Genomic DNA, 27,840 nt, shown 5'->3' with positions numbered 1-27,840 from the left:
GGCACACCGAAAAATACGTATTTTGCTGATCTGACCAAAAAAAGGTATAGTTTTAATTGATTTACAAAAATAATAATAGGAACAACCTACTCTTTTTGCTCCAGAGCGATTTTTTAAAAAGTCAGATGCCTGTACTTGCATAGAAAGATTTCTGGTGCCGATAGTTAACCAAAGAGACACGACCTTGCCACGCAGCGTGACCGGCGAGGTGCAGCTCTGTGACAGGACCCACACGTTCGCGACTCAAGACAGGGCGCCCCCACCAGACGGCTCCTGCCAGGCTGGCTGCTGTCTTTTTCTTACTCGACAGCCTGAGGGCACAGAGGTCCGTGCCCCCACCCCGTAGTCAGGCGCTGCCTGTTTTTAAACAGTTCCTGTGGCGCGCTGGCCGAGGGTCGCCGTGCTGAGTGCTGTGCGAGCACGCAGCCTCTCCTGAGAGCTCCCCGAGGGTAGGTAGTGATGAGGAAACTAAGGGTTAAAGATAAGAAGTGATGCTTTGAAGACTTCTTGGGTAATGGGTGTTCTCAGGTTTCAGGCAGAGGCGGTACTTGCTGTGCTTGCTGCCTGTGTTTTAGAAACCCCGCAGAATTCAGTTTGCTGCTATCTTAAATTCCAGCTGCAGTGTCATTGCGGTGACGATCTGGACATAGCGCCAGGTGTTCCTAGCTTGGGCTGGTGCTATGGCAAGCATTCAGCACGCTCACGAGTGGCTGTTTACGCTTCCTGAGGTTTTGGTTCCTAAGCCTCAGAGCGCTGTCTGCATGCCCTAGGGTTGGTGACATCTGCTGTCCGCTCAGCGCATGGGTGCCCAGTCTGGAGGTCTGCCTTCTGTTGCGCAGCATGGCCTGCCCCTGCCTTCTTCATGTCTCCGTGGGCTCGGTGGGCTTTCGCTGTGGCCAGCTACCCCTGTGCTTGTGCTTTCAGGAAGTCAGCACACTCTTGCTGCTCCATGGTGGTGCACATGTTCTCAGCTGTGTTTGGGACTATTTTATAGGTCACCGGCTGAGACCTCTTTAACATGCGTTTTTGTCTTTGCTGCTGTCGAGAGTGATGATGAGGCCCAGAGGATAACACCTGCATATGGACCGAAAGGGATATTCCAGGCTGCCGGGGGCTGCTTGGAGAAAATCTGTACATACCCACTTGTGTTCAAGCAACTGTATTTTACAGGAGAGGAGGCAAGTGGAGGGGGGCAGCATTGCGCAGGAGGAGCGAGGAAGGACCATTAACTAGGTCACCAGGCGGACAGACACTCGATCCCACCTGGGTCAGGTTAATACTGGAACAGGGTAGAGACGGGACTGGGAGAAGGACCATTGCGAGTTGCTGCGGAGTGCTCCTGGAGGCAGGGGACCCGTCCCCGCTGTGTTCCAGGGGTGACTTGCCCGCGCATCTTGCGCTGTGTACTTGGAGAGCTGTTTAATGTTTGAGGGCTGGTGGCACCTGTCACGGTCGTCCATTAACATTTTGGAGTGTATTTCTGTAACATTCTCGGGTGATCTCAAATGCTGAAGGAATTCTAAATGCCCGGTGAAGAGGAGAAGGAGATTAACCTGCACCTGCATTTATTTCTAGGCGGTGGTTGTGAGCTCAGGCGCCGGACTGGTGATGGTGCGCTGGAACCTGGGGCCACGCGGCACTGGAAAGATGGTTCTTTTCTAAGGACTTCAGGGTCTTAGGAGAACACGTGTAAATTCAAACGTACTGAACATTGCGGTGAGGCCTTTGTCATTTGACTAATTTGAACTCAAACCCTGGCCCTACCTTTTCTTTCCTTTGTGATCTTGAGGAAAAATAGGTATTAGGATCCAGTGCCGCAGAGGAGAAAGTGATAAGCAGCCTGCAGGGGTCAGAAAAGGATTTAACATAGGGGATCCTGGAGATTGGCTGCCGGGGAGCGAAGCTCTTTGAGGGGCAGGGAGGAGCGGGGCACCCAGAGCTGGAAGTCTGAGCCGGCACAGCGTGTTCAGAGTGTGGACCACCTTCCAGGGGTGCCTCTGTTCCCAGCACACTGGTGCTCAGTGCTTCAGGACTTAGCTTGGGCTTCCGTCTCTACTGGGGGTGCTCTCTAACGCAGAGAGGGGTTCAAGGCAGTTAAGTGTTTCCAGTTTTGGCGTTCCATTAGCACCTTGTAAATACATTAATTCTCAGCAATCTCAGGAGTTACATTCTTCAAATGTAATGTAGTAACCAAGGCCTCTACACTCCAAGGGGTAGGGAGAAGTGGAGAAATAAAAATAATGAAGTAATTTATTTTATTAAAATAAAGAGAACCAACTGTATGGGAAAACATATTTGCCAATGATACCTCAGACAAGAGTTTAATCTCCAAAATATATAAAGAACTTACACAACTCCACTCTAAGAAGACAAGCAACCCAGTTAAAAAATGGGCAAAGGACCTGAACAGACACTTCTCCAAGGAGGACACACAGAGGGCCCAGAGACATATGAAAGGATGCTGAGCATCACTAGCCATCAGAGAGATGCAAATTAAAACCACAATGAGATACCACTTCACGCCAGACAGAATGGCCATCATAAACAAAGCAACAAACAACAAGTGTTGGAGAGGTTGCGGAGAAAAGGGGACCCTAGTGCACTGCTGGTGGGACTGCAGACTGGTGCAGCCACTATGGAAAGCGGTATGGAACTTCCTCAGAAAACTAAAAATGAATCTGCCTTTTGACCCTGCGATTCCACTGCTGGGACTCTAGGCTAGGAATACTGAAACTTGAATCCAAAAGAACCTATGCACCCCAATGTTCACAGCAGCACAGTTCACAATAGCCAAGTGCTGGAAGCAACCTAAGTGCCCATCAGTCAATGAATGGATCAAAAACCTGTGGTACATTTACACAATGGAATCCTATGCAGCAGAAAGAAAGAAGGAGCTCCTACCCTTTGCAACAGTGTGGATGGAGCTGGAGAGCATTGTGCTCAGTGAAACAAGCCAGGTGGTGAGGGACAAACACCATATGATCTCACCTTTAACAGGAACCTAAACAACAAAACAAACAAATGAGCAAAATATAGTCAAAGACACTGAAATAGGGGACAGACTGACAGTGACCAAAGGGGAGAGAAGAGAGAATTTCAGGGGAGAAGGGGAAGGGTTTACAGGAACGAGTATAAAGGACACGTGGACAAAAACTGGGGAGGCGGGGGGCCTGGGATGGGAGTAAAGGACAGAAAATTGTACTTGAACAATGATTAAAATAAAAATAGAAAAAAAAAACAAAATAAAATCAAGCATCAAATAAAAAGCTAAAAATAGAAAAAACAAACACAAAAAAACAACGAAGTAAACGTGTATATTTGTATATGAACACATAAAGAAAAGTTCTGGGAAGAGCTGTTTCCAGAATAGACCAGAATCGTCTGTTGTGTGTTTGCACGATATGTGATAAAACAACAGTAGTTACAGGTTTTGGTTAGGTATGCCTGCTAGGCTGTGGACCGTGACTCATTTAGTAACAGGTCTTGGTGGGGAGAGAAGCCACGACTACATTAAACGCACACATCAGTTTTGAGCTACATGTCGATTTCAGAAGTGTGAAGACGTGGAAGATACTTTTAGAGCGAAGGGAATAATACAGTGTTCTCAGTTAATATACCGACTCCGCGGCACAAGGGCTGCCGTCTCCCTGTGCACGTGTGTGAGGGAGGAGGGAGGGCCTCGGCGCGGGAGCCAGTGTTGACTTGAGTGACACGGCCGTTGGCCCCGGGGAAGCCACTCTGGCAGGCCGACCAGGGTCCCCCTACTCTGATCTCCGTGTTGCTCGGGTTTCCCTCTGGAGGCAACAGGGTCCGCGGGGAAGCTTGCCCCTGCTGCTTTCAGGCCTCTTACCGCCGGCCATGCTCGCCGTCCTGGGCTCTCCTTGTTCAGAGCCAGGCGTCTGTGTGCGAGTGCTCTTGGAGTCAGGTCCGCTTTGGGTCCGCGGTGTGGGAGGAGCTGGCCTCTCTGGTCTGCCTGACCGGAGTTCAAATCCGAGCTCGCCCTTGGCCTCGTGCTGTGACCTCCAGCCAGCCGTCACGTCTGTGAGCCTTGGTCTCTCTCTCTCTCTCTCTAGATCTTTCTCTACCTCTGTACTTTCATGTACGTATGAGTAGATAGTCATGTATCAATAGATACTTGGAAGCAAAATAAAGGATGTTACTTTTTTGTTTTATTCTTCGAATGGGAACTGTATGAGTTGCGTGTATGGCAGATCGCTGTGTTACTCACTGTTTCTGCTGCTACGCTCCCTGTTCACGCGGCCCATCGCCGTTCAGGATGTGGCCCTCAGGTCGGCGGGCACATCTGTGACGTGTCTGCTGGTCTGGGATGAGGTGAGGAGCTTGTGCCAGGCTGTAAAACAGCTTTGCTATAAGCACACTTTTTATTGCAAGTGACTTTTTATTTTCCTGAACAGAACCTTCCTGAGGAAGGAAGCCCTGTGTTGATTCATGCTGTGATTCAGTCTCCTTATCAGCTGGCACCCCGAGGAGCGTGATGCACCCTGAGTGCTTTGGGGTACAGTCTGAACAGAGCTTAGTTTTAATTTCTGCTAATTTTTTCACTTGAGGTGTTAAAAAGATTTACTATTGTTAGTGAAAAGAATACTGATTTTGGACTTGGGTTCTAATCTAATTGTGTTGGTTACGAATTAGTTGGGCAGCACACTGAAGTCTTTGGGGCCTGACTGTGCCCGACCGAGAATGAACATTGGGTCAGATCATGTCTGTGGTCCATTTAGGCTTCAACATGTGAATAATTTGTGATTTTTTAAAAGATTCTTAAATTTATTTTTATTTTTAGAGAGGGAAGGGAGGGAGAAAGCGAGAGAGAGAGAAACATCAATGTGTGGTTGCTGGGGGCTGTGGCCTGCAACCCAGGCATGTATCCTGACTGGGAATCGAACCTGCGACACTTTGGTTCACAGCCCACGCACAATCCACTGAGCTACGCCAGCCAGGGCCTAATTTGTGATTTTTAAGTAGTATTTTTTTCTTCTCTTTTGAACCAGAACATAGGCTGATATTAAAGTAGATGGAACTTCCAGCCAAGATGGAGGCATAGGTAGACACACTGTGCCTACTTGCACAACCAAAAGAAGGACATCAACAGTTTAAAAACAAAAAACAATCAGACCCAACAGAAAAGCAAACTGTATGGAAGTCCAACAACCAAGGAGTTAAAGAAGAAACACTCACCCAGACTGGTAGGAGGGGTGGAGACGGGCAGCTGGGCGGAGAGGCCTCGCAGCAAGGCTGTGGCTGGAGGACTGGGGTGGCCAAGGCTGCAGCTGGCGGACCCGGCAAGATGGTGACTGGAGGAGCAGGGGTCCCACATTCTCACAGATAAACCGGGAAGAACAGCTGGGGAGCGAGACAGACTGCGCAACCTAGGGCCTCAGGGCAGAGACGTAAAGCCTCAAACCTCTGAAAACACCTGTGGGCGTTGAGGCAGCAGCAGGAGAAACTCCCAGCCTCACAGGAGAGTTCTTTGGAGAGACCCACAGGATGTTAGAGTGTACTCAAGCCCATCCACATGGGAATCAGCACCAGAAGGGCTCAATTTGATTGTGGGTAGCTGGGGAAGTGACTGAAAATGGGCAGACAGTGGAGCAAGTGCCATTGTTCCGACTGGGACCCCTCCCCCACACAGCATCACAACCCAAAGCTCTGCCCCTTATTACGTAACAGGTGCACTGAGAAGAAAAAATGTCCCAAATGAAAGAACAGATTGAAGCTCCAGAAAAAAATACAACTAAGCAATGAAGAGATAGCCAACCTATCAGATGCAGTTCAAAAACATTGGTAATCAGGATGCTCACAGAATTGGTTGAATTTGGTTACAAATTACATGAAAAAATGAAGGGTATGCTAAGTGAAATAAAGGAAAATGTATAGGAAACCAATAGTGATGGGAAGGAAACTGGGACTCATCAATGGAGTGGACCAGAAGGCTGAAAGAAACAACCAAACAGAACAGAATGAAGAAACAAGAATTGAGAAAAATGAGGAGAGGCTTAGGAACCTCCAGGACATCCTGAAATGTTCCAACATCTGAATTATAGGGGTACCAGAAGGAGAAGAAGAAGATCAACAAGTGGAAAAGTTATTTGAACAAATAATAAAGGAGAACTTCCCCAATCTGGCAAAGGAAACAGACTTCCAGGAAGTCCAGGAAGCTCAGAGTCCCAAAGAAGTTGGACCCAAGGAGGAACACACCAAGGCACATCATAGTTACATTACCCACGATTAAAATGAAGGAGAGAATCCTAGAAGCAGCAAGAGATAAGGAAATAGTCACCTACAAAGGAGTTCCCATCAGACTGTTGGCTGATTTCTAAGAAGAGACCTTATAAGGCAAGAAGGAGCTGGAAAGAAATACTCCAAGTTATGAAAGGCAAGGACGTACATCCTAGATTGTTCTACCCAGCAAAGCTCTCATTTAGCATGGAAGGGCAGATAAAGCACTTCTCAGATAAGGTCAAGTTAAAGGAGTTCATCATCACCAAACTCTTACTATATGAAATGTTAAAGGGACTTATCTAGGAAAAAGAAGATAAAAAACTGTACAGTAAAATGACAGCAAACTCATTAATAAGCACACCTAAAAAAACAAAAACAAACTAAGCAACCAACTAGAACAGGAACAGAACCACAGAAATGGACATCACATGGAAGGTTAGCAACAGGGGAGTGGGAGGAGGAGAGGGGGGAAAAGGTACAGAGAATAAATAGCATAGATAGTAGGTAGAAAATAGACGGGGGAGGGCAAGAATAGTGTGGGAAATGTAGAAGCTAAAGAACTTACAAGTATGACACATGTACACGACTAAAGGGGGGAATGTGGGTGGGAGAGGGTGTGCAGGGTGGAGGGGAGCAAAGGGGGGAAATGGGATAACTGTAATAGCATAATCAGTAAAAATATATATAAAAATAGAGTGGATGATTAGATACACTGGGGTAGAAACATGGTTTAAGAAGCTTTTTTGGTGGGAATGATTTCTTTAAGTCTTTTATCAACCACGTGCCAAGAAGTTGGTTCTAAGGCTGTAATGATGAATGAAACTGGTTTCTGTTCATAAGTGGTAATCTCTAGGGGCAGAGAAAGAGATGGAGGTTTAAATATTTTTTTAAGTACAGGGTGGGACAAAAGTAGGTTTAGTTGTTTGTGTGGAAAATGATACGGTAATTAGCAGATAATGACACAGGTATATACTCGGTTTTGTGTGCTCCCCGCCATACACCCAGTTTGTGGACAGCTGTGTGAAGGGAACAGGTGCCGTGTTAGAGACACGGACACACACGTGGAGACAGGAGGCCGTGAGAAGCTGGCGCTCCAGGACAGCGCCAGGCACTCGTCACCCTGGAAGACCCCGGCTGAAGACGCTGTGGGCCCGTGCTGTCTGTTGTGGCCCCTCAGCTGTGCAGCTGCCACTGCAAGGCAGCCATACCCATATTTAAATAAAACGCTTTGTTCTTGGACACTAATTCTGTGGCACCCAGTAGGTATCCTAGAATTTGGTTCCCTTCTGACACTGTCGGGAGCCAGTGCAAACCCCAAAGGTTGAGGGCTCAGTCCAGTCCTACGGGGCCACCTGGGGGGTGTGTGGGGGGGGGCTGCTGCCTTGCCGCCTGCCTGAGGGCAGCCCGCCCTCCGGTGTGACAATCTGGCGGATGGCTCACAGCACCCGGGGAAGCCCCCTGCTTACAGTTGGTTTTATTAAGAAGGACACACTCGGAAGCAGTGCAATGGAATAGGTGTTAAGGGGCGAGGCCCTGGAGGTGGGGGGCGGGCACACAGAGCCCCACACCCTTTCTGGGCCCCACCCTGACACCTCGGGGTGAGCACTGACTGGGAAGTCCCCTGAGCTCCTTGTCTAGCGTTCTCACGGAGCCTTCATCATGCAGGGGCACCAGGGCTCACCACTCGCCACACGGCCGAGCTGGCGCCAGCACCGTGGGCGCACGCTGGTCTCCTAGCCAGACCCTGTCCTGACCACTGGCCATGAGCTGCCTGGTTAGTGTCACCCGAGGTGTCATCCAAGGGGGCTGACTGGGAGGCACTCCTGTCCCTCAGGAAACCCTGGGGATTTCTTCTGCTAGGAGCTGGGAGCAAAGACCCCACCACGTTTACATCACACTGTGGGCGTGCACCCGGTGTGTAAGTGAGCGAGCAGGACCGTGCCCCTCCACAGAAGACAGCTCTTCACAGTAAGGCAGCGATCTAGAACTGACATGCGGGCAGCAGTTGTAGACCTTGGCTTTAAAAAAGCGGGGGGGGGGGGCTTCTCCAAGAAGGTGACATTGAACTGTGTCTTCTGTTTCTTTAAAAGTTTTTGTTACACTATTTTACAGAATTCAGAAATGATGTAACCTTGAAGATGTAATTTTAGGAAACATTTCTGCATTTCATTGGCACTGCCTATAGGGTGAGATACACACGTATTTGCAGGTGCTTGGTGGGTGAGCAAGGACGTTTCCCCACACAGGCGCCCTCACTGCTGGCGCTTTAGCGCCGGCTGGGAAAGACCTGGGTCCTCAGGCGTCAGTTCTTCTCCGGCCCTGTGGCCAGGGGGTCTGGGGTGTTGCCGGGCAGGTGGCTGCTGCTCGCTGCTGCTGTGCTGGACGGCCACAGTCTTTGTCCTGTTCTTAATTCATGACAGTGTGTCTAGTTCGTTGCCATTCGAGTGCCGTTTTCCTTATGTCATTTTTATTTTGAGTCTCACTCTCGTGTTCAGTGAAAGGAGTTAGAGCTCTGGGCTGGGGTTTGACCCTTTCGGCCGAGGTAGCCGGGCGAGTGGCCCAGTGAGAGAACAGAAATTTGGCACTTAAAAAATTGCTCTGTAATGGAGATCAAGGCATAACATTTACAACTTTTGGCTTTTGCCACTTACTTTTCCTTTGTGCTGAAGTATAAATCGTCTCCTGTTCTTGCCTAGAGATTCCACTGTGGAATAAATAATCATGCTGATAACAGTTTCCCAACTTACCTTGTTAAGTTTAGGTCTTAGTGTACCTGAAGTTTCAAATGCCAATAAAGATGAACATTTGGAAGGCTTCTAGACAAGGAGCAGGCTTCTAAACTCGGGAGCAGCCAGAAGCCTCGTTCCAGGGATGGGGCGGGTGTGGGTTCGCTGTTGCCAGCGCTCGTGCCTGCAGACTCGGGGTAGGGAGTGAAGATGGCCGGCCTGCCGAGCGCACGCAGCGACAGTGCTGGGATCGGGGTGGTGGCGACGCAGTCTAGCCCTGTGGGGCCAGCGTGCCAGCATACTGCAGAGCACCCGAAGTGGAGCTCTTTCCTTTTTGTCGGTAATCACAGACCAGTTAGTACTGTCGCCTTTAATCACGCCAGGCAGTTATTTGAATGTTTATCTGTGTGGACCGCAGCAGTATTCGGTCAGTCAGCAATACATGGATGGTGTCGTCACTTGCTCTTCCAGTGGGAGTGTTCAGTTGAGTGCCTGTGAAATGTTGGTATGAGTCAGGCTCGTGTGGAGGTAATAATAGAATAATAATTGTTCTTATCCAATGATTGACGTAGGAGGCTAGGTATAATAATTCCCACAACAGCCCTGTGAGGTCAAGTCCTGTTACCCACAGTTTACATAGGAGACTACAAGATTAGGTAATTTAGGTTAGGTCAGGCAGGTGCAGTTGGCCCAAGCCTTTTAACAGCCTTCCTTCTGCTGAACACACATTTGTAAAGCTGTGCAAGAGAAATACAACGAATTACGAACTTTCTGAGGAGCGTAGATGACACTTGTTTGGAGAGTGGAGCCTCAGAGTTGTCTTCACAGAGGAGAGACAGGCAGGGCTCAGTGCAAGGTGGGGGGGGGGGGGGCAGGGGCCGGGCTGGGAGGCCACACCTGGAGAGGCAGCGGTCAGATGCTCCTTGTGGCCGGTGGTAGGGGAGTCCACACTGCTGCTTCTCTGGGAAAAGCGCCCAGCATCTGGGGTTTGTGGCGGTGGGTGGGGTTGCTCCGGAGGCCTCCCGCAGGCCTCCTGTTGGCCTCTGTACCCTGCAGGCCAGAGCTTCCTGGGAGTGTGGCCACTCGAGGGGTGGACCACTCGGGAGTGCTGCACACGCAGTTGATGCTGACGTTGTCAGTGCCGGAAGACGTGGTCCGCCTGGACAGTGGGGGTCCTTTCCCTTCCCCAGGGAGGTGCGTGGGGTCAGGATGGGGTCTCCCCTTGCCTGCCCTGCCCTGCTGTACACCGTCACCGGGGAAGAAGGGTCGGGAGTGTGGAGGGGAATCTGCAGCCCATCTCTTCTCTGTCGGATGGGCCTGTTACGGGCCACGCTGAAGGAAAAGTGAGTGGCACTGGGCTGGGAGTATTCGGAAACTCTGGATGGGTCCCGTTGGTTAATGCCAAGTTTCAGTGCTGGCTCACAGGCCTCTGGTAGTCGGTATTTCCTGGTAGGAAGAGTTGGGGAGTTTCAGTTGGCGCGTAAGTGCCTGGGTTCTACAGTTTGCATTTCACGAGAGGAGCTTTATCACACACGCATCCATCTTAGGGTTTTTTTGCTGTTTTGGGGGATATAATTAAAGCGAGGTTGCAGCCGTGCACATCTGCTCATTCAGTGTTCAGAGAGGGCCCCCCCCCCCCCCCCCCCGCAGCCTCCTTTTTGTACAGTTCCCTACGATGGAACACCTGTCTTAAGTACTTAAGTACAGCGCTCTCTGTGCGGGCCCTGACACAGAAGGAGCGTCCGGGCCACTGCGGAGTCCCCTGCACCCACCCCGTCGGTCCGAGCCCACGGCCCTGGAAGCCAGACCCGGCTGGCCGCGCAAGTCGTGCGGCTGGAATCTGACAGGTGTGAGCGACCTCTAGAGTAAAGCTCCTCTGTGGGGCCTCGAGCTTGTGTGGTTTGTTCCTCTCGCGTGGATCAGCATCTGCCCCCTTTGGTTGCCGAGGAGACCGTCACGACTGTGCAGTACCGTTGCCCCGTTGGCGGAACTTTGGGTGTTGGCGGGTTTTGGCCATCATGAATAGAGCCTCCTTGAACTTGCGTGCAGCAGCCGTGTCGAGGTCTAGTTTTATTTCTTCGGGATGGCTGCCTAAGCACGCGTTGGTGACTGCCGGGCCACGGTGGTGTGTGCCGCTTTAAGAGGGACCGCCAGAGCGTCCTCTGAGCCGGCGGAACGTGGCGTGCTTGTGAGCGGGCCCCCCCACGCCGTCACGTACGTGTGAGCGTACCCCCCCGCCCCGTCATGTACGTGTGAGCGTACCCCCCCGCCCCGTCACGTACGTGTGAGCGTGCCCCCCCGCCGCGTCACGTACGGGTGAGCGTGCCCCCCCACCGCGTCACGTACGGGTGAGCGTACCCCCCCGCCCCGTCACGTACGGATGAGCGTACCCCTTCCACCCCGTCATGTACGGGTGAGCGTACCCCCCCCGCCCCGTCACGTACGGGTGAGCGTACCCCCCCCCCGCCCCGTCACGTACGGGTGAGCGTACCCCCCCCCGCCCCGTCACGTACGTGTGAGCGTACCCCTTCCACCCCGTCACATATGTGTGAGCGTGCCCCCCCGCCGCGTCACGTACGGGTGAGCGTACCCCCCCCCCCGCCCCGTCACGTACGGGTGAGCGTAGCCCCACCCCGACGGCAGTTAAGTGGGTGGGTGCCGGGCGCCCCCAGACGGGGTGCAGCGGCGCTCGGCCGTGCGGGCGCTCCCGGACGCCCGCGGGGGGCGGGGGGCACCTCCTCCTGCCCCGGGCCCTTGGGCCGCGGGCACGCGCTGTGCGAGGCGCGCGTCCAGGGCCTGTGCCCCTTGTGCGGTGGGAGGCCCTCGGGGGGTTTCGGAGTGTGCCCGAGGCTCTGCCCCTCGGTCGGCTCCGGCCGCTCGGGCGTCGCCGTCGCCGTGTTCGCCGTGTTGGCCCGCAGCTGGCTCCCCGCGGAGAGACGCCTTCAGGTTTTGGTGAGACCCGGTCACCGAGTGTCTTCTCCTGGGGCTGCGGTCCCGGAGTCTCCGCCAAACGGGTCCCGTGGCGGCGGGGCTCGGCCGCTCTGTGGAAAGCGGCCGCGGGCCAGCTGGAGCCCTGGCCGCGCGCGTGGGCGGAGTGCGCGTGGGCGCCGCGGGGGTGGGGGGAGGGGGCCTTCCTGGCGGGTCGCGAGGCTGGGCGGGCGCGCGCTCCGGGGTCTGTCCCGGGACGGCGAGGGGCCTGGTTGTGGCTGGCTGTGCGGCGGCGTCAGCCGGCCTGCGCCCCGAGGCCTGGCGGGTTGTCGGCCGGCTTGTGTGAACGTGCAGGTTAGTGTTTTTTGGGGGGGCGGGGGTGACTTGTTGAAAGTGGCGAGTCTTCCAGCCCCGGGACGTGGAAGGCCTCTAACTGCGCCTTGGGAAACTTCCTCGCGGCGGGGTTTCGTGGTTTGTGGTCGCGCGGCGCGGCCCACGTTCCCCTTACACTTCCTGGGAGGCGTCCCGGTGCTGTCGTAAGTCGGGCCGCACCGCTTCGTCTTCTAGTCGGTGGGCGCTCCGCCTGAAGTCGGTGTTCGTCTGTGGCTCTCGCGCCCTCCCGCCTCGCTGGCGGCCCTGGCCCTCGCGCGAGGGGCTGTTCCGTGACGTGACGCTCGGCGCCCGCCGCGCCCGCCGCGGTCCTGCGCTCAGGGCCCCAGGGGGACGGGGTCAGCCTCCTGCCGCCTCGCGGCCGGTTCTGGAGGGGCCAGGGTGCACCCTGCCGTGCTGGCCGCGCGCGTGGGGAACGTGGGCGCCCTGGGCTTCACCAGGTGCGGGGGAGGGGGGGGCGCGGTGGGAGGGGAGTGGTCCTCATCTGACCGGGGAGTCGGCTCGCCCTCCCCACGTCCCCACGTCCCCCACGTTGGTGACAGGCTTCCCCGAGCACCGCTTTCCGCGTGAAGGACCTTCCTTCTGCTTCTGGTGGCCGGAAAGCTGTTTATCGCCAAGGGTGAATTTTGTCACGTGGCATTTTTATAGTGATTGAAACACTTACATTAATGTGATAATTGTTTTTAAAAGTTGGTTGAGGTATTTACAGTCCATAAAATCTACCTCCTTTTAACATGCAAGTCAGAGTTCTAGTATTTTTGCACAGTCATCCAACTCTGAGAATACTCTGTTTTTCGAGCACTTCCAGCCCCCCGCCCCAGAGGGAGGCCACACCCACTCGTGGTCCTCCCCTGACCCGTCTCCCCCACAGCGGGGTCTGGCGGGCGCTCTCTGGAGTAGCCTTCTCTGCATCTCCCGTGTAAGCGGAGCCACACGACGTGTGGTGGTGCAGGTGCAGGTCTGGCCTCGGCCCCTCGGCACACCGTGCTGCAGGTTCACCGATCTCCCACTTCATGGCCCAGGAGCGTCCCGTTGTGCGGGTACACCGCCGTTTCGTGACTTCTTCAGTGTGTGGGCATTGGAGTTGTTTCCAGTGTTTGGCTTTTAATAATAGTGCTTTATGAGCGTGTGACTGTAAGTGTGCGTGGCCACATATTTTTATAGATACCCAGGTGTGGAATTCTCGGTCACACAGCAAGTCTGTGTCTAACTTTCTGAGCAGCTGCCAGCTTGTCCTCCAGAGGGACTGTGCCGTGCCACGTTCTTACTGGCGAGGCGACGTTGGTTTCTGAGTGTCAGAGCACAGCCTTGCACTCTTACTGTACTTGTGTGATGCATTTTGCGTCATATGCACTGCTGGATTTGGTTTTGTTACCGTTTTCAGGGGTTCCTGTGCCTGCACTCCCGGGAGACTGGTTTGCAGTCTCCTTTTCCTGCGAGGTCCCTGTTGGGTCCGGTCGAGGGCGGCTGGGAAGCGGGCCGGGAGCCCCTGCCTCCTCTCGGGTGGTTTCAGGAGCTCGCTGGTGGAGACACCTGAGTCCACCCTGTTCTTTGTTGGAGGGTTTTTTGATAATAGGTTTAACTTTTTAATAAATATAGGCTATTTAGATTTTCACTTGTCTGTGTCCATGTAGAAAATTGTGTTTTGCAAGGGATTTCTGTTTTATTTAAGTAATCGAATTTGTTGGCATAACGTTCATAAACATTTCTGCAATATACTTATAATGCTTGTAGGATTTATGGTGATAATCCATTCCAGATATTAATAATTTGTACTTTTCTTTCTCTTTTTTATTTAGTTTATCTAGTGGTTTATCAGTCATTTCAAGGAAAAAAATTTGGCTCTGTTAATTTTTTCTCTTTGTTTTTATTTCATTGCTTTATGCTTTTATTTCATTTCTCCTACTTGGTTTGTTCTTTGCTTTAGCTTTATAAAATGGAATCTTAGGTCAGTGAGAGCCTTTTCTTTTTCAGCACTCGATAGTTTTTTGAAGCAATGCTTTAAGCTCATCATTACAACTGAACAACCAAGATTTATGACAACTGCTTTTAGAGCTGTGTCGCCTCATCGTTTGGGTGTGACCCCTGGTCAGGACAGCGTGAGCGGTGTCTGCCAGGCTGCAGGTCTTGTGCTGGCGGTGCCCGGAGCGCCCACCGAGCCGAACCACAGTGGGGAGCACGCGTGGCTCTCTCCCACCCAGTCTGTCACAGCCGCGCCACATGGAAGGACCTGAGTTTTCTACACTCCACTAGCATTTTAGATTTCTCTAAGCGTCTAAGCCCAGTACTTTTAATTTTTACTTTTTAAAAGATTTTATTTATTTTTAGAGACAGGAAAGGAAGGCAAAAGAGAGGGAGAGAAACATAGATGTGTGGTTGCCTCTCACGTGCTCCATACTGGGGACCTGGCCCACAACCCAGGCCTGTGCCCTGACTGGGAATCGAACTGGTGACCTTTTAGTTCGCAGTCTGGCACTCAGTCCACTGAGCCACACCAGCTGGGGTGAGCCCAGTTTTGACAATGATTTTTTTGAAAAGATAAGTAAAAACCAGGAAAAGGTCACATGGTTAACGTTACAAGAAAAAGGTTGAAGGAAGTTCGATGACTTCTCTGAAATAATTTAAAGGGTTGGCCTGTATTAATGTAAATGATGTAAAAGAGGTTTATACCAGTCATTTATTATTTACTTTAATGAAGGTATGAGAAAAAAAAAGAAAACTATACCTTTCAACTGGAGAAATATATTTCAGATGAAAGGAAACACATTTTGAAGGTGAAGAGTGAAAAAGACACATGCATATGTGTTTAGGAAGGGAAGATGTTGACAGTCTATCCTTGAAGACCATTTAAGAAGAAATTAGGAAAACACTAGTTGGACAAGCCTCTCAGCTATTTCCAGCCTTGATTGTGTGGTTGCCTTGGCTTATGTAATGCACTCCCTAGTTTCAGTGTGTCGAATAGAATTGTTGGCTCATGTCTGTATTTTCACATTGTGTGTTTTTCAGTCCCCGAGGGGAGGGGGTGTGAGTCCGTGTGGGTCACTTTGTGTGTGTGAACGTCGCACTTTGTTTTCCTTTAGTTGTAGTGCTTGGAGTAAGGGGTTTACTTTTTAAAAGTAAGATTTGCTTTTTAACAGTGAGATTTGATCTTATGTGAGATTTAAGATAAAACTTATTTTACCTGGACTCTGTAAAACTTCCCCTTGACTCGTTACTCTCCTTAGAGAGTCAGCGAGAGGAACCCTTGCCTTTGGCACTTCCATCCTGGAGAGGGGCCTCTGCCCATGGTGCCAGTGGTGGGGGGGGCAGACTCGGCTCCGAGGCTGGTGTGGGCCCCATGCTCTCGTCAGGCACTTTTCCACTTTAAAAATGGGTTCCCTTCAGGAAAAATTCAGGGTCTCAGGAAGTGATGATCACTCACAGTGCTGTTGTTGAGAGTCAGTATTTGTAACTTGGTAGAGGGTGTTTGCTTTGCTTTTTCTTTCTTGCCTTGGATAGGCGTTGGGCAGAACGAAGGGCATCCTCACCCGCACCTCTCATTTGCTGACTTTTTGGTGATAGCCATTCTGACAGGTGTGAGGCAGTATCTTGTTGTGGTTTTGATTTGCACAACCTACTAAATGGGAGAAGATACAGATGATATATCAGGTAAGAGATTAACATCTGCAAATATGTAAGGAACTCATACAGCTCTGTGTTGAAAAAATAACAGCAAAACAACTCACAGTCTGATTAAAAAATTGGGCCAAAATTTCTCCAAAGAACATAGACAGTAACTTTTATACTTTTACAGGGTAAATAACAGTATTTCATATAGAAGTGGGGAGTAAATGTTTTCCTGATCTTGTAATGAGTTTCAGAAGCATTAGCCACAGGAACAGTATGTATTAGAAGCGATAATACTGGTTAAAAAGGCTGTCAGAAAATGTAAGCCTACTCTGCATTATCTACTATGAATATTTTTACTGCTTCTGGCAATGAAACCAGAGAGCCATAACCCAAACTCTTTTGTAATTAAATAATGTATCTGAAAGGTCATTGTTCTTTTTAACTGTGAAAGATGGAACCTTAGGCTTCACATAACAGAGCCTGATTGTTAGAACTACACATATTAATTGTTAATTCCTTTGAAAGCATACTATTTATTTTCTTGCAGCTGAGCCCATCTCTGTTACTTACACATTTCATAATGGTTCTTGGTTACACCAGATTCCATTAGAGGCCTAGAACTCATTTAGGAAATTAGTCTAAAATATTCTTCATTATTCTTCCTCTTTATTGTATACTGTCTTGACTAAAGTGTTACACAAGTTTATTCAAGACTCATAGGCTTAAATCTTGGCATCTGCTTCTTATTCCAGTTAGTACACATCCGTGGCATGGTGTTTCACACCTGTTTCTTTCTGTGTGTGTGTTAGTAACCCCGCTCTACAAGGTTCAGCTGAGGTTCGAAGCCACTGAGCGTGTAACAGTGAGTAAGCAAGTGCTTCTTCGGTGAGACTGGTGCGGTGAAAATGGTGGTTGAGTTGTTTGTCATCGATCTGCAAGCCGACCTCGACTGAACGCTGACTCCATGGCCCACTTTGCTCCCGGGTGCTGATAACCCAGTCACTTCCCCTGTTCCGAAGGAACTTCTTCTCCCGTGCTATTGATGGGGTGCTGGGGCTCAGGCAGGCGGTGGTCACTGCGAGCGACTGACGCAGCTGGAGTCTGAGTCCAGAGAGGCTGGATTCAGAGCCAGACTCTCAGCCACTCTCGTAGCGGTTATCAGTAATAACCAGAACCAGCGAGAGCAGTTGAAGTTGTTTCCCTAGAAGTAAATGAGCCTCTAACCAGGGAGGATGTCTAGGTCATTTAAAGGTCAGAAGTTAACAGAAAGCCTAATTTCTTACAAAGTTGAATTTTGGAGCTGTTAGAAAAATGTATACAGGGTATATGGTATGATAAAATTTGAGAATATTTTGCTTTTAAACTTTAGAAGACTTATTTCTTAAACGAAATTTTATTGCTTGTATGGACTTGTATGAAGGGAGATTTTCTGGGTTTTGATCTTGGGTCTTCTACCTACAGGTTTTGTGACCCTTTACAAGTTAATTCAACCCCTGTGCCTGTGATTACTTACTTGTGAAGGGAAGAAAATACAGCTTCTTTCTCATACGTCGTAATGAGAATTAAGTTACTTAAAATGTGTGGGGTACTTAGGATGGCTCTACCTGGCACGTAGGGTTGGGCAGTAGTGTTGTTATTACTGCTGCGCATTTGTATCGCATTATGCCTTCTTTTGTGCTTCGCGTAACTTGTAAGCCAGCTGCAACCTTTTTTGGATTAAGGTAGAGTATACATGCTGTACAGGTGTACATCTTTATTCTTGGAATTTAGCACTGTTAGGGCTTGGGTTTTTGCTTGTCCAAGGAAATGCCCCTACTTCCTACAACAGTGAGTCCTACTCTTTTATAAATAAAATATTTGTTGAATGAATGAATGCATAACTCAAAATTTTTAGACATTTTGCATATGGCTATTTTTCCCCCTAAATCTTTCATTCTCTTGACCAAAAAGATGTCCAGTGTGTCAGTGCTGCTCTTTAAGAATAGGGGTTTACTGGCTGGCGTAACTCAGTGGATTGAGCGCGAGCTGGGAACCAAAGTGTCCCAGGTTCGATTCCCAGCCAGGGTACATGCCTGGGTTGCAGGCCATAACCCCCAGCAACCGCACATTGATGTTTCTCTCTCTCTATCTCCCTCCCTTCCCTCTCTAAAAATAGGTAAATAAAATCTTTAAAAAAAATAGGGGTTTAAAGAAGGGGAAGGGCCCTAGTTAAAGAACAAGCATGAATGACCCATGGTCATGAACAGCAGGGGTGGGCGGGGCAGGGGAGAGCAGCAGTGGTGGCGGGGGCGGTGGGGGGATTGGGACAACTGTACTAGAACAACAGTGAAAGAATCGCACTGTTACTGAACGTAACAGTTGATGTGTGACTGGTCCGTAGGGAACAAGAGCATTGTTACAGCACATCTTTGAGTTCAGGTGTGTTTGAGAGGCACAGTAGCACTTTTGACTCATTTGGCTACAAGTCAGATATGTTGCTATTAATCACACATACCAGTTCATGTATTTTTCAAAGTATTACAAGATATTAGGGAGTTCTCTTTTAAACTTATTTTAAACATTGATTCTATCATTTCAACATGTACATTTTATGTCTTAAAATTTATGCTTACACTTCATCCTCTAGTGAGTATTGCTCTTAAGAGCCAAGCCTCTTTTTTGTAGAAATTTGTCCTGAATCCTGCCACCTGACACCCCCCACCCCAGAGTCATATGCTCTATTTCGCTGTTGTTCCAGATTTGAAATCACCTTTTTCCATTAAAAAATTAGATTTCTCTTTGCAAATTGTGTTCACTTACCTATAGGGTACTAATTTTTATCCAACTTAGTTTTAGGCCAGAAGACTTGAAGTGTTTTAAAGTTGTTATGCTTTCTTTCAGATTGAATATTTGGTATTACTGTATTGTTATAAATGCCTCCCACCTTATTAGTCCTCTCGTGTGTTTCTGCTCCTGTCCAGCTGGTTGGCGGAGAATTCGACCTGGAGATGAACTTCATCATCCAGGACGCCGAGAGCATCACCTGCATGATGGAGCTGCTGGAGCACTGCGACGTCACCTGCCAGGCCGAGGTCTGGAGCATGTTCACTGCCGTCCTGCGGAAGAGTGTCCGCAACTTACAGACCAGCACGGAGGTCGGGCTCATCGAGCAGGTGCTGCTGAAGATGAGCGCTGTGGACGACATGATCGCAGGTAGGGGGCCGTCTGGCAGGGCACTGGGAGTGCTTATGCAGATTTGTGTGCTGCTTCTAATAGTCTGCATGTAGTACAGTGGTTCCTTGGTACTGGTCGGCTTCGGAACGCGGCAGACCCGACCTCCTCGCATTTTGACGAGAAAAAGTGTTTCAGCACGTGGCGTTGGTTGGTGGGTCTCAGTGCCCTCACTGTAACTTGAACGAGTTACGAGTTACGACACCGCCCCTCAAGGGGGAGTGCTTTGTTGTTTGGTGCTCGAGTTCCAGGAAGGGTTAGTGACAAGTACCGAGCTACCACTTCATAGATTTTGTTGGAGCTGCCTTGATTTAAAATAGATGAATAGAACTATATGGGAAAAATCGCTTTTTTGTTCAGGGAAAACCTGACAAATGGAGGATGGCTTCTTTTGTGTTAGACAGTTACTAATTTTGCTTTTCCGGGTTTAGAAAGTCTTAATAGTGAATAAGTGAAATGAGTACTATAAAATCTACCAGAAATGGAACCGTTCTTTCTGTGTAGTATTTAATTAAACTTATGTATTGTATTTTTAACTTTGTGCTTTTTAGATTCAAACAATATGTAAACATTATTATTTCTCTTGAAGAGTATATTAAAACCATTTCTGATGGCCTTCAAAGTGGCATCTGTCTACTTGGGGTGATGCAGCGTCCCCCGTGTTGGGTCCCAGGGGCTCACCTCAGGAGGAGTCAGGCTCAGACAGAACGTCTTCCTAACGCAGATGCGCCGCACCTCCCGGTGCTCGTAGCCTGTCCGATAGGGGTTCGTGTGTGTGAGCCTCTGGGTGCACACGTTCCACTTACGTTCATGCAGCCTTTGGACACTTTGAACTTAGGCTTGCCTTTATTTATTTATTCATTTATTTATTTATGTACATAATAAAGTAGCTGCCACTTTATCGAGTGCATTTTGCAGAATGAGCCACAAGTACATACATAGTGGTGGTAGCTGCATCACTGGTGAGCATTGCCATGTAGGCAGTGAGTGTGAGATGCCACCGCAGAAGTGCCCGTCTTTACAGCTTTCTCTCACAGAAAGCTTCCCAACTCTTGCATCCTTTGTTCTCTAGAATTAATACTGGTAACATAAAACTTCCACTTTTTACTATTTTAAGCACTGAATAAGTGTCAGAAAAAATCTGTACCTTACTTTGCAGTAGAGAAATTAAAATTTAGATAACATACTAATGAAGCACCAGTAACCACCAAAATAATATGTTTTCACCCTGAATATTTAACAATGTGAAGGTATCACTAGCAGATGGGGTAAATTGGTAAGAAAATTTCATAGTTTCAGTATTTTTTTCCTCTCTTAAAAATCTGGTATAGAGAAGAACTGTTGTAAAATTAAACTGAGCTGCTTGGTTATGTTCTTTGTATAATAAATAAAAAATTGTAATATTATGTAATTAAATGCAATTACATAGGAGATTAAATAAGGGTTGGAAAATAGAAATTACATGTTTCAAACAAGTATTTATAGTTGAGTGAACCTATAAGAAATCTCTGAAGATTACCATCAAAGCTGATTGATGAAAACTTCTTTATATTAATGGAGGGTTTTAAGATGCTTGATTTTTATCCAGAATTCTTTCTTAGAAACATGTTCTGATTAATATATAGTAACTATGAATATTTATGTTATTTGAATGATGAGACATTTTATTTCACTAAAAGATCTGTCTCAAATGGCATATCCACTGTGACAATTTTATATAGATTGCTTATGTATTGTGACATTGAGAATTATTCAGTTTATTGATGAAAATAACCAATTAAATTTCTATTTTAAATACATGATATTTTTAAAGTCTCAAATTCAGCTGTTAGTCTGTGATATTGGATTATATATATATTATATTCTAATAGCTAATTATTTCATCTTACCTTAATCTAATCTTTTTATTAATTGATGACTAATGTTTTAGAACATCTGTTGACTATAATAACTTGTATAGTATCTTTAATTTTTAGGAAGTGTTTTAGGAATCGAGAAAATAAAATAAAAATATTTAGATGTTTAATTTCTTGCAAAAAAACAATTGGTAGAGGTATGACTCACAATATGTGGAGACGGGAGAGGAACCAGGAACAGGGATTAGATGCACATATTTTTTCTTATTTGGTGAGCTGCTTGGTTCTCAGATGTGCGCGCGCGCACACACACACACACACACACACACACAGACACCCTGGGCATTGCTGGCAGCACGTTGACGTCACTGGTAGCGTGTTGGCGTGGTGTTCTGTTGAGAGACTGGTGGGTGAGAGGGAGGTGCCCCAAGCCACACTGCCTGCCACTGCCACTGCCACTGCCACTGGCTGAGTCAGGTGTGCTCTCCGGGAGAGGGTGAAGCGGCCCCGCCTCCCTTCCTCAGTTGTAGGGGCGGGGCGGGGCGGGGCTTCCCTCCCAGGCTTGTTAGGGGCATCTGTGACGCTCACACGTGCCAGACCAGGAGCACGTGCTCAGAATTGTTACTGATGTCTCAAGAAATACTTCAGAAACATTTTGTGAAAGAAAGTGTGGTGGGCTATCATGTTTTCCTATGAAAATAGCTAATTTAGAATGTTAAGTCATTATACCTGAGCATATTTTTGCCTGTCTTTCTCTGCACACAGCATTGCTCTGTGTGTGTGTGTGTTCTGAGGACTTACAGACATCTGTTTTATGCATTTGCTAAGAAAACTTAATTGTAATGTTATACCTGACGCAGAAAAATTCTAAAACTTACAGATACTTTTTGGGTTTTCTGATAACTTAACAATTAATTGGAATAACTATTCATGAGGATGTTTAGCTATATATTTTATGTATATGTTGAAATTAGACTTGATAACTTCCATTCTTTTAAAAAGTCTATTATCTTGACAGATGGCAGCTTATGACTAGAGTTCAGAATAACTTTATTTTCCTTTGAAGATCTTCTAGTTGATATGTTGGGGGTTCTTGCCAGCTACAGCATCACTGTCAAGGAGCTGAAGCTTCTGTTCAGCATGCTGCGAGGGGAGAGTGGAGTCTGGGTAAGCTGTGGTCAGGGGGAGGCTCCGTCTCATGCATGAATACTTAATGTTCGACAGCTTGTCTCTCGGGAGCTATGCACTTGAGTTAGTAATGGAAGTTGTTCCTCTTAAAGAGTTACGTAAATCATTTAAAATTAATTTCCTCTCTCGTTAGAAAGATAGTCCAGTGGTTAATGTGATATGGTAGGTGTTTTTGCTAAGCCTGTACCAATGGCGTTTCTTTTTCTGGTTTCCTCAGCCGAGACATGCAGTAAAGTTACTATCAGTTCTTAATCAGATGCCACAGAGACACGGTCCTGACACCTTTTTCAATTTTCCTGGCTGCAGTGCTGCGGTGAGTTTAAAGCGCATGTGCGTTTTCATCTGTGCGTGTTTAAGTCAGCTCTATTAAAGTGCAGTGTGCACAGTAAAGTTCACTGATTTAAGAAGTTTAATGTGATGACTTTTGAATAGTATGGTAACCTGAACCATGACCTCGATTTAGAACAGTTCTTTTGTTCCCCTGGATTCCCTGTTTGTTTTTGAAGCTGATCCCCTCGCCCCAGCCTCTGATTGCTTTTGTGGTTAATTTGCCTTTTCTAGAATTTCATGTAATTAAAATCACACATTATGCAGTCTTTTTGTCAGGCATCTTTCATTTACCATATGCGTTTGAAGTTATTCATGTTGTAGCTTGCCAGTCATTTATTCGTGTCCTTTTTATTCTCTGTAGCGTCACACTTATGGGTGTACCCCAGCTTACTTACCTGTTGACTAGTTGGTGGGCATTTGAGTCACAGTGTGTGGTGGCTGTGAGCGCCGCTGCAGTGCACATTAGAAAGGAGGCCTGTGGGGGTGCTCTCCTGCCTCTGGTTGCTGGTGTCAGTTTCATTTCCTGAGAACGGGCAGGCTGCTTCCCACAGTGAGAGCCTCGGCTTCCCCATCAGCATAGGGGAGAGTCCTGGGCACCGTCCGCCCGTTCAGTCTGAGTCCTCTCAGTGCGCACTCAGTGGCGCCTCCTGGGGTTGTAGCGGTGTATTGCTTCATGATGAGTGTGCTGAGTGTTTTCTCCTGTGCTCATGGGCCATCCTCTATCTTTTGTGCTGCTGTGTTCTGTTTATTTTTTTAAATGGTTGTCTTATTATTGTAAGAATTAATTGTATATTTGGGGTAGAAGTTTGTCAACTGTGTATTTGTCAAATAATTTCTCCCAATCTGTAGCATGTCTTTTTATTTTCTTAACATGTTTCTTTTATGCATTTATTTACTTATTTATATTTTTAGTTCATTTATTGGGGTGACACTGGTTACTGGGATCATATAGGTTTCAAGTGTTAGCAACTGATACTTTTGTATTTTTTCTCATTGCCTTGTAGGCAATTGCACTGCCTCCCATAGCGAAGTGGCCTTACCAGAATGGCTTCACCCTGAACACTTGGTTTCGTATGGATCCGTTAAATAACATTAATGTTGATAAGGATAAACCTTATCTTTATTGGTAAGTGATATATTTAATTTTATTACTCTTAAGTATTTCAATTTTGTAAATGTTAGTACAGTATCCAAACAACATATTAAGTTAAATGTGACATTAATGTATGTGTTAAAAATATATGTTAAGTTCTTAAAGACTCGGTTAAGTCAGTGAAATTTATTCATCTGTTTTGGGCTGTCACCTCACTGGTCTTGCCCCAGTCACGGAGTTTCAGAGTCAGGGGCAGACCTCCCCCATGGTGCCTGCCTGCCGGTCATGGCAGCCTGGCGCCCCGGGATGGGGCGGCTCCTGGCCGAGGAGGGAGAGCCCCTCCCGCCTGATTCCATTCGCTTGGCCTATTCCCTCCCTTTGCTCTGTGAGCATAATCAGGATGTGCTTTACAGCATTAACAGCACTAGCCATGTCAGAATTATGACAACAATAAAAAAGTATAATCTGGAAGATGAACTCTTTGGTAGGTAGCTAACAGAATGGGCTGCTCCACCCGGTGATGGCGACGGGTTGACCTGTAAGGACGGAGAGCTTGGGGGTTGTAGTTCACCAGCCGCGCCCAGTGGTGCCATCAGCCTCGCACCGACGCGCCGAGGAACAGGCCTTGTGAGTGCTCACGAGTGTTGGCCCCGCACCCCTGCCGTGCTCTGCGCTTAAGGCTGCCTCCACCGCTCCTGTCTGTCCTGAGCGTTGGTGTCTTCAGCTGTAAGAGGAAGGCAGTAGCAGCACCTGTCACGTAGGCTTTAATGCAAGGGTAATATTTAAAGTGCCTTTTCTCCAATGACTGGCTCTGAAATGTGTGAAATGTGCTCTACTAATCGCTCGTGAACTCTGGTACAAGATTGTACACATCTGAACTTCCAAACATAAATGGGGGTGGACTTCCAAGATGGTCATTTTGGGGAAGCACACGTTCACTATTTCAATAATAGTTATCTTTCAAAACATATGCACTATTTTTTACATAGGGATTGAATGCACAGCTAGGAAGACTGCTCCTCTAGAAGAAAATAACTATTTCATAGTCACATACTTTTTTTGACTAGAAATAAAAATGTACTCTTGCTTGATTACCCATTATTTTTCAGAGTTGGCTGTGAAATTTTTTTAAATTTGTAAGTTATTTTTAGAGATACATTAGAACTAGGGAACAAGCTGTCTTTGGAAACATTGACTGTATAAATGACTTTGGTGTTTGCTGATTTTAGATGGTCCTTGAAGGCCGATGTAAGCGACTTGGTAGGGTTTCATGGGCCCTTGATTTTTGTTATGTATTTGTGATATTTTAAATTGGAATTTTAAATGGTTCTGTTGTCTTCTTCTTTTTCAATTTAAATTCCTTCTTTTAGTTTTCTAAATCTTTTATGTTTAGCCTTTATTTGGTACACGTAGTACCCCTCTGCCCTGCAGAGAAAGAAGTCTTATTTTTGTAATGTTTTGTTATCTGTATAATAAGCCTTCGATGCAGGGTTGTTGTATCGGAGGGCGTCACACTGCGGCTGGTTTCCTTCACAGTTTCCGCACCAGCAAGGGAGTTGGCTACTCCGCCCATTTCGTTGGGAACTGTCTGATCGTCACCTCGCTGAAGTCCAAAGGAAAAGGCTTTCAGCACTGCGTCAAGTACGACTTCCAGCCGCGCAAGGTAGGCAGGGCGAGTGTGGCTCCCGAAGGTGAGGCGGCCTGTGTCCTGGCTGTCTCCAGACTCGCCTGTCCCGACTCCCTGCCTCCCTTCGTCCTGGCTGTCTCCAGACTGCTTTTCCCGACTCCCTGCCTCCCGTGTTCGCCAGCCTTCCCCCACCGCGCCTTCTCTCCACTGGGCTTGGCTGTACCCCCTTTCTGCTTCCCGCCGGGTGCCTGGCACGGAGCCCGCGGGTTCCCACCCTGTGCCCCGTCTTTCCAGTGGCACTTGCAGTGGCTTCCCCTCACCTGCGGTCAGCCAGGCTCCAAGACTATTAAACGGGGAGGTCCAGATGTAGAGAGCTCAGGCGCCACGCCGCACAGGGTGACCGGGTCGTATGTCCTGGTGCCTTGCGTGGCCTCTGCCACGTGAGGGGCAGCCTGGTTCCTTGTTGGGTTGGCAGGGGCTGCGTTCACAAGGCTTTACTAGCGTGGGCTGTGTCAGTGTTGTGTTCTGTTAGGGGTTGCTATTGCTAACCTCTCGCTGTGTGTGATTTATAAATAAAGCTTCGTCCCAGATATGCGTGCAGGACAAACCATAGATCAGACAAAGCACAGCATGTAGATGGCCCCGTCCAAGCCAGGCATTTCCGGGGTCTTGGAGCGTGTCCCTGTTGGAGGAGGGGCTCCCTGCCCAGCGGTCCATCGCTGAGTACCAGAGCCACCAGAGCCGCCGGTGTGGGCGCCAGGGCCCGCAGCCATGGGCTGCCCATGCACCCCGACCTTTCACAGGGCTTTGGTTGTGTGGTGTTGTGCACTGTGGACTTGGAGATATGAGCTTTTTCATAGGGCAGCAGTTAACCTTCCAGATTTGATGACACAGACTTGGGGGAGACTGAGCTAGTCCTGGTAGCCCGCCTCTCGTGTCCTGCGGTGGAAGGGTTCACCGATTCTGCCTCGCTGGTAGTGATGGCTTTGAGGAGAGGGATTGTCCTACTATCCATGTTTTGGTGGTGAAATACACCTTTGCTTAATGTCCACAAGAACGTGGCTGCTCATGGCAGAGACCAGGGAGAAGCATATTTAAAAGTTTTCTTGAGCTAGAAAATAACGAGAAAATGCAGAGAAGTGTCCAGCTACATGGTCAGACTTACAGGCTGTGGTTCACTCATCGTCAGCTGGAGTCTTGAAGAGAGCTGTTTCTGCCCGTTCCTGGACTCCATCTTTGTGCCCACAGCCAACCGGGGGAAGTCCACAGTCCACAGTCCACAGAAACGAGGGGCGGAAGGACAGGAGCTCACTTCTTCCCTCATTCCTCCGTGCCTGAGGCTGACCCTCATCCAGGCTCCAAGCCTGTCTCACGGCGGTGAGATGCGCCACCTTGTCCCTGGCGTCCTCTGCACCTGATCCATGGGCAGATGCATCCGCCAGAGCATCCGCGAGAGGCGTGATGAGCCCGCACAGGGTGGAGGAGTGCCTGCGTTGCTTCCTCTTTTTTGTTTGTTTATGGTCTCATGTCTGTTTTGCTACATATGAAGGAAATATCTTGCATAGAGTTTGAATGAGTCTTGCTTTAGGTTTAAGGGGGTAATACTCCTTTCTATTAAAGGATATCAATTAGCAGTCATTTATTACCATATACATGGAAAATAGCTTAAAAGCCAGTGATTCTAAATTACTGTGAACATTAGCAGGGGCATTATTTTTTGCCTGATGTGAATCCCAGGTGTTCTATGAACCTCATCACCTCTCCTCCAGAAATTCTGACTCGTCGTCAGGTCTGGGATGAGACCCAGGCAGGGTTTGCCGAATGCGCCAGACTACTTTGAATTTCAGTGGGAACTTGGTAGAAATACAGATTTTTGGAATTACAGTTTTCATGTTAGGATTGTATGTTTTAAATAAATATTGTAGGTGATTTTTATTGTCAGAGAAGTTTAGAAAACAGTGGCTTAAAGAGTATAAATAAAAAACATGGGAAGTTAACCAAATAAAATTGTTGTTAAGGCAAAGCACCTTAACCTATTTGTTCTCTTTACTCTTTATACAATCTTTTAATAAGAAATACATTCCCATTTGTAAAAGCTCTGTATTCTGAGGAGCCTTGGTAGGAGAAGAACTGGGAGTGATTTGGGTTTTAAAAAGGCTTCTGCAGAGATTCTTATACACCTTGGAAATCATAAGTATTTGATTATACTGTTGCATTATTTAAGATAAATTTATTCTCTTAATTTTTTCCTTTCTTTAGTCTTCCAGAAGATGCACTGGCTTAGTTGTTATTCTGTCTAATAAGTTTAACCAGCCTTTTAAAAAAGAAACCTTTATATTACAACTATTAAATATTACTTTCCTAGCTATTCCACTTACCAGATGTTAGGCCTGTGAAAATGGATATAAACTGTTAGCATATTACCTGATACATAATAAGTGTTCAGTACACGTTAGCTACTATTGATATTTGTATAAATATGTTACATTTTTCTTATGAATTCTTAATACAGGACTGGTTTTTGTCATTATTGCTGGTGGCGTCCTTATTTTATAGATCTACTTTTGGGCCATAAACTAAGTGCAGGCCTGACTATGCATACATAGTTTCCAAGTTGACTTCCGTTTTGTTTAGTCAGAACTA

At 47.9% G+C, this 27,840-nt stretch overlaps 1 protein-coding gene across 4 annotated transcripts in view; it reads left to right on the top strand.

The window, feature by feature from the left end:
* NBEA (neurobeachin) overlaps nt 1-27,840 on the top strand; it is a 449,525-nt gene that overhangs the window by 17,885 nt on the left and 403,800 nt on the right. For all 4 annotated transcript variants that reach the window (XM_036011183.1, XM_028526291.2, XM_036011184.1 and 1 more), the window contains exons 2-6: nt 18,854-19,085; nt 22,026-22,126; nt 22,365-22,460; nt 23,482-23,603; nt 25,107-25,233. In XM_036011183.1, the coding sequence (XP_035867076.1) occupies nt 18,854-19,085; nt 22,026-22,126; nt 22,365-22,460; nt 23,482-23,603; nt 25,107-25,233 (678 nt within the window). The remainder of the gene's footprint in view (nt 1-18,853; nt 19,086-22,025; nt 22,127-22,364; nt 22,461-23,481; nt 23,604-25,106; nt 25,234-27,840) is intronic.

Source organism: Phyllostomus discolor, chromosome 11 (genome assembly GCF_004126475.2).
Source record: "Phyllostomus discolor isolate MPI-MPIP mPhyDis1 chromosome 11, mPhyDis1.pri.v3, whole genome shotgun sequence".
Lineage (NCBI taxonomy): Eukaryota > Metazoa > Chordata > Mammalia > Chiroptera > Phyllostomidae > Phyllostomus > Phyllostomus discolor.
Note: the sequence above shows the minus strand (reverse complement) of the source record. Positions and strands in the feature narration are given on the sequence as shown.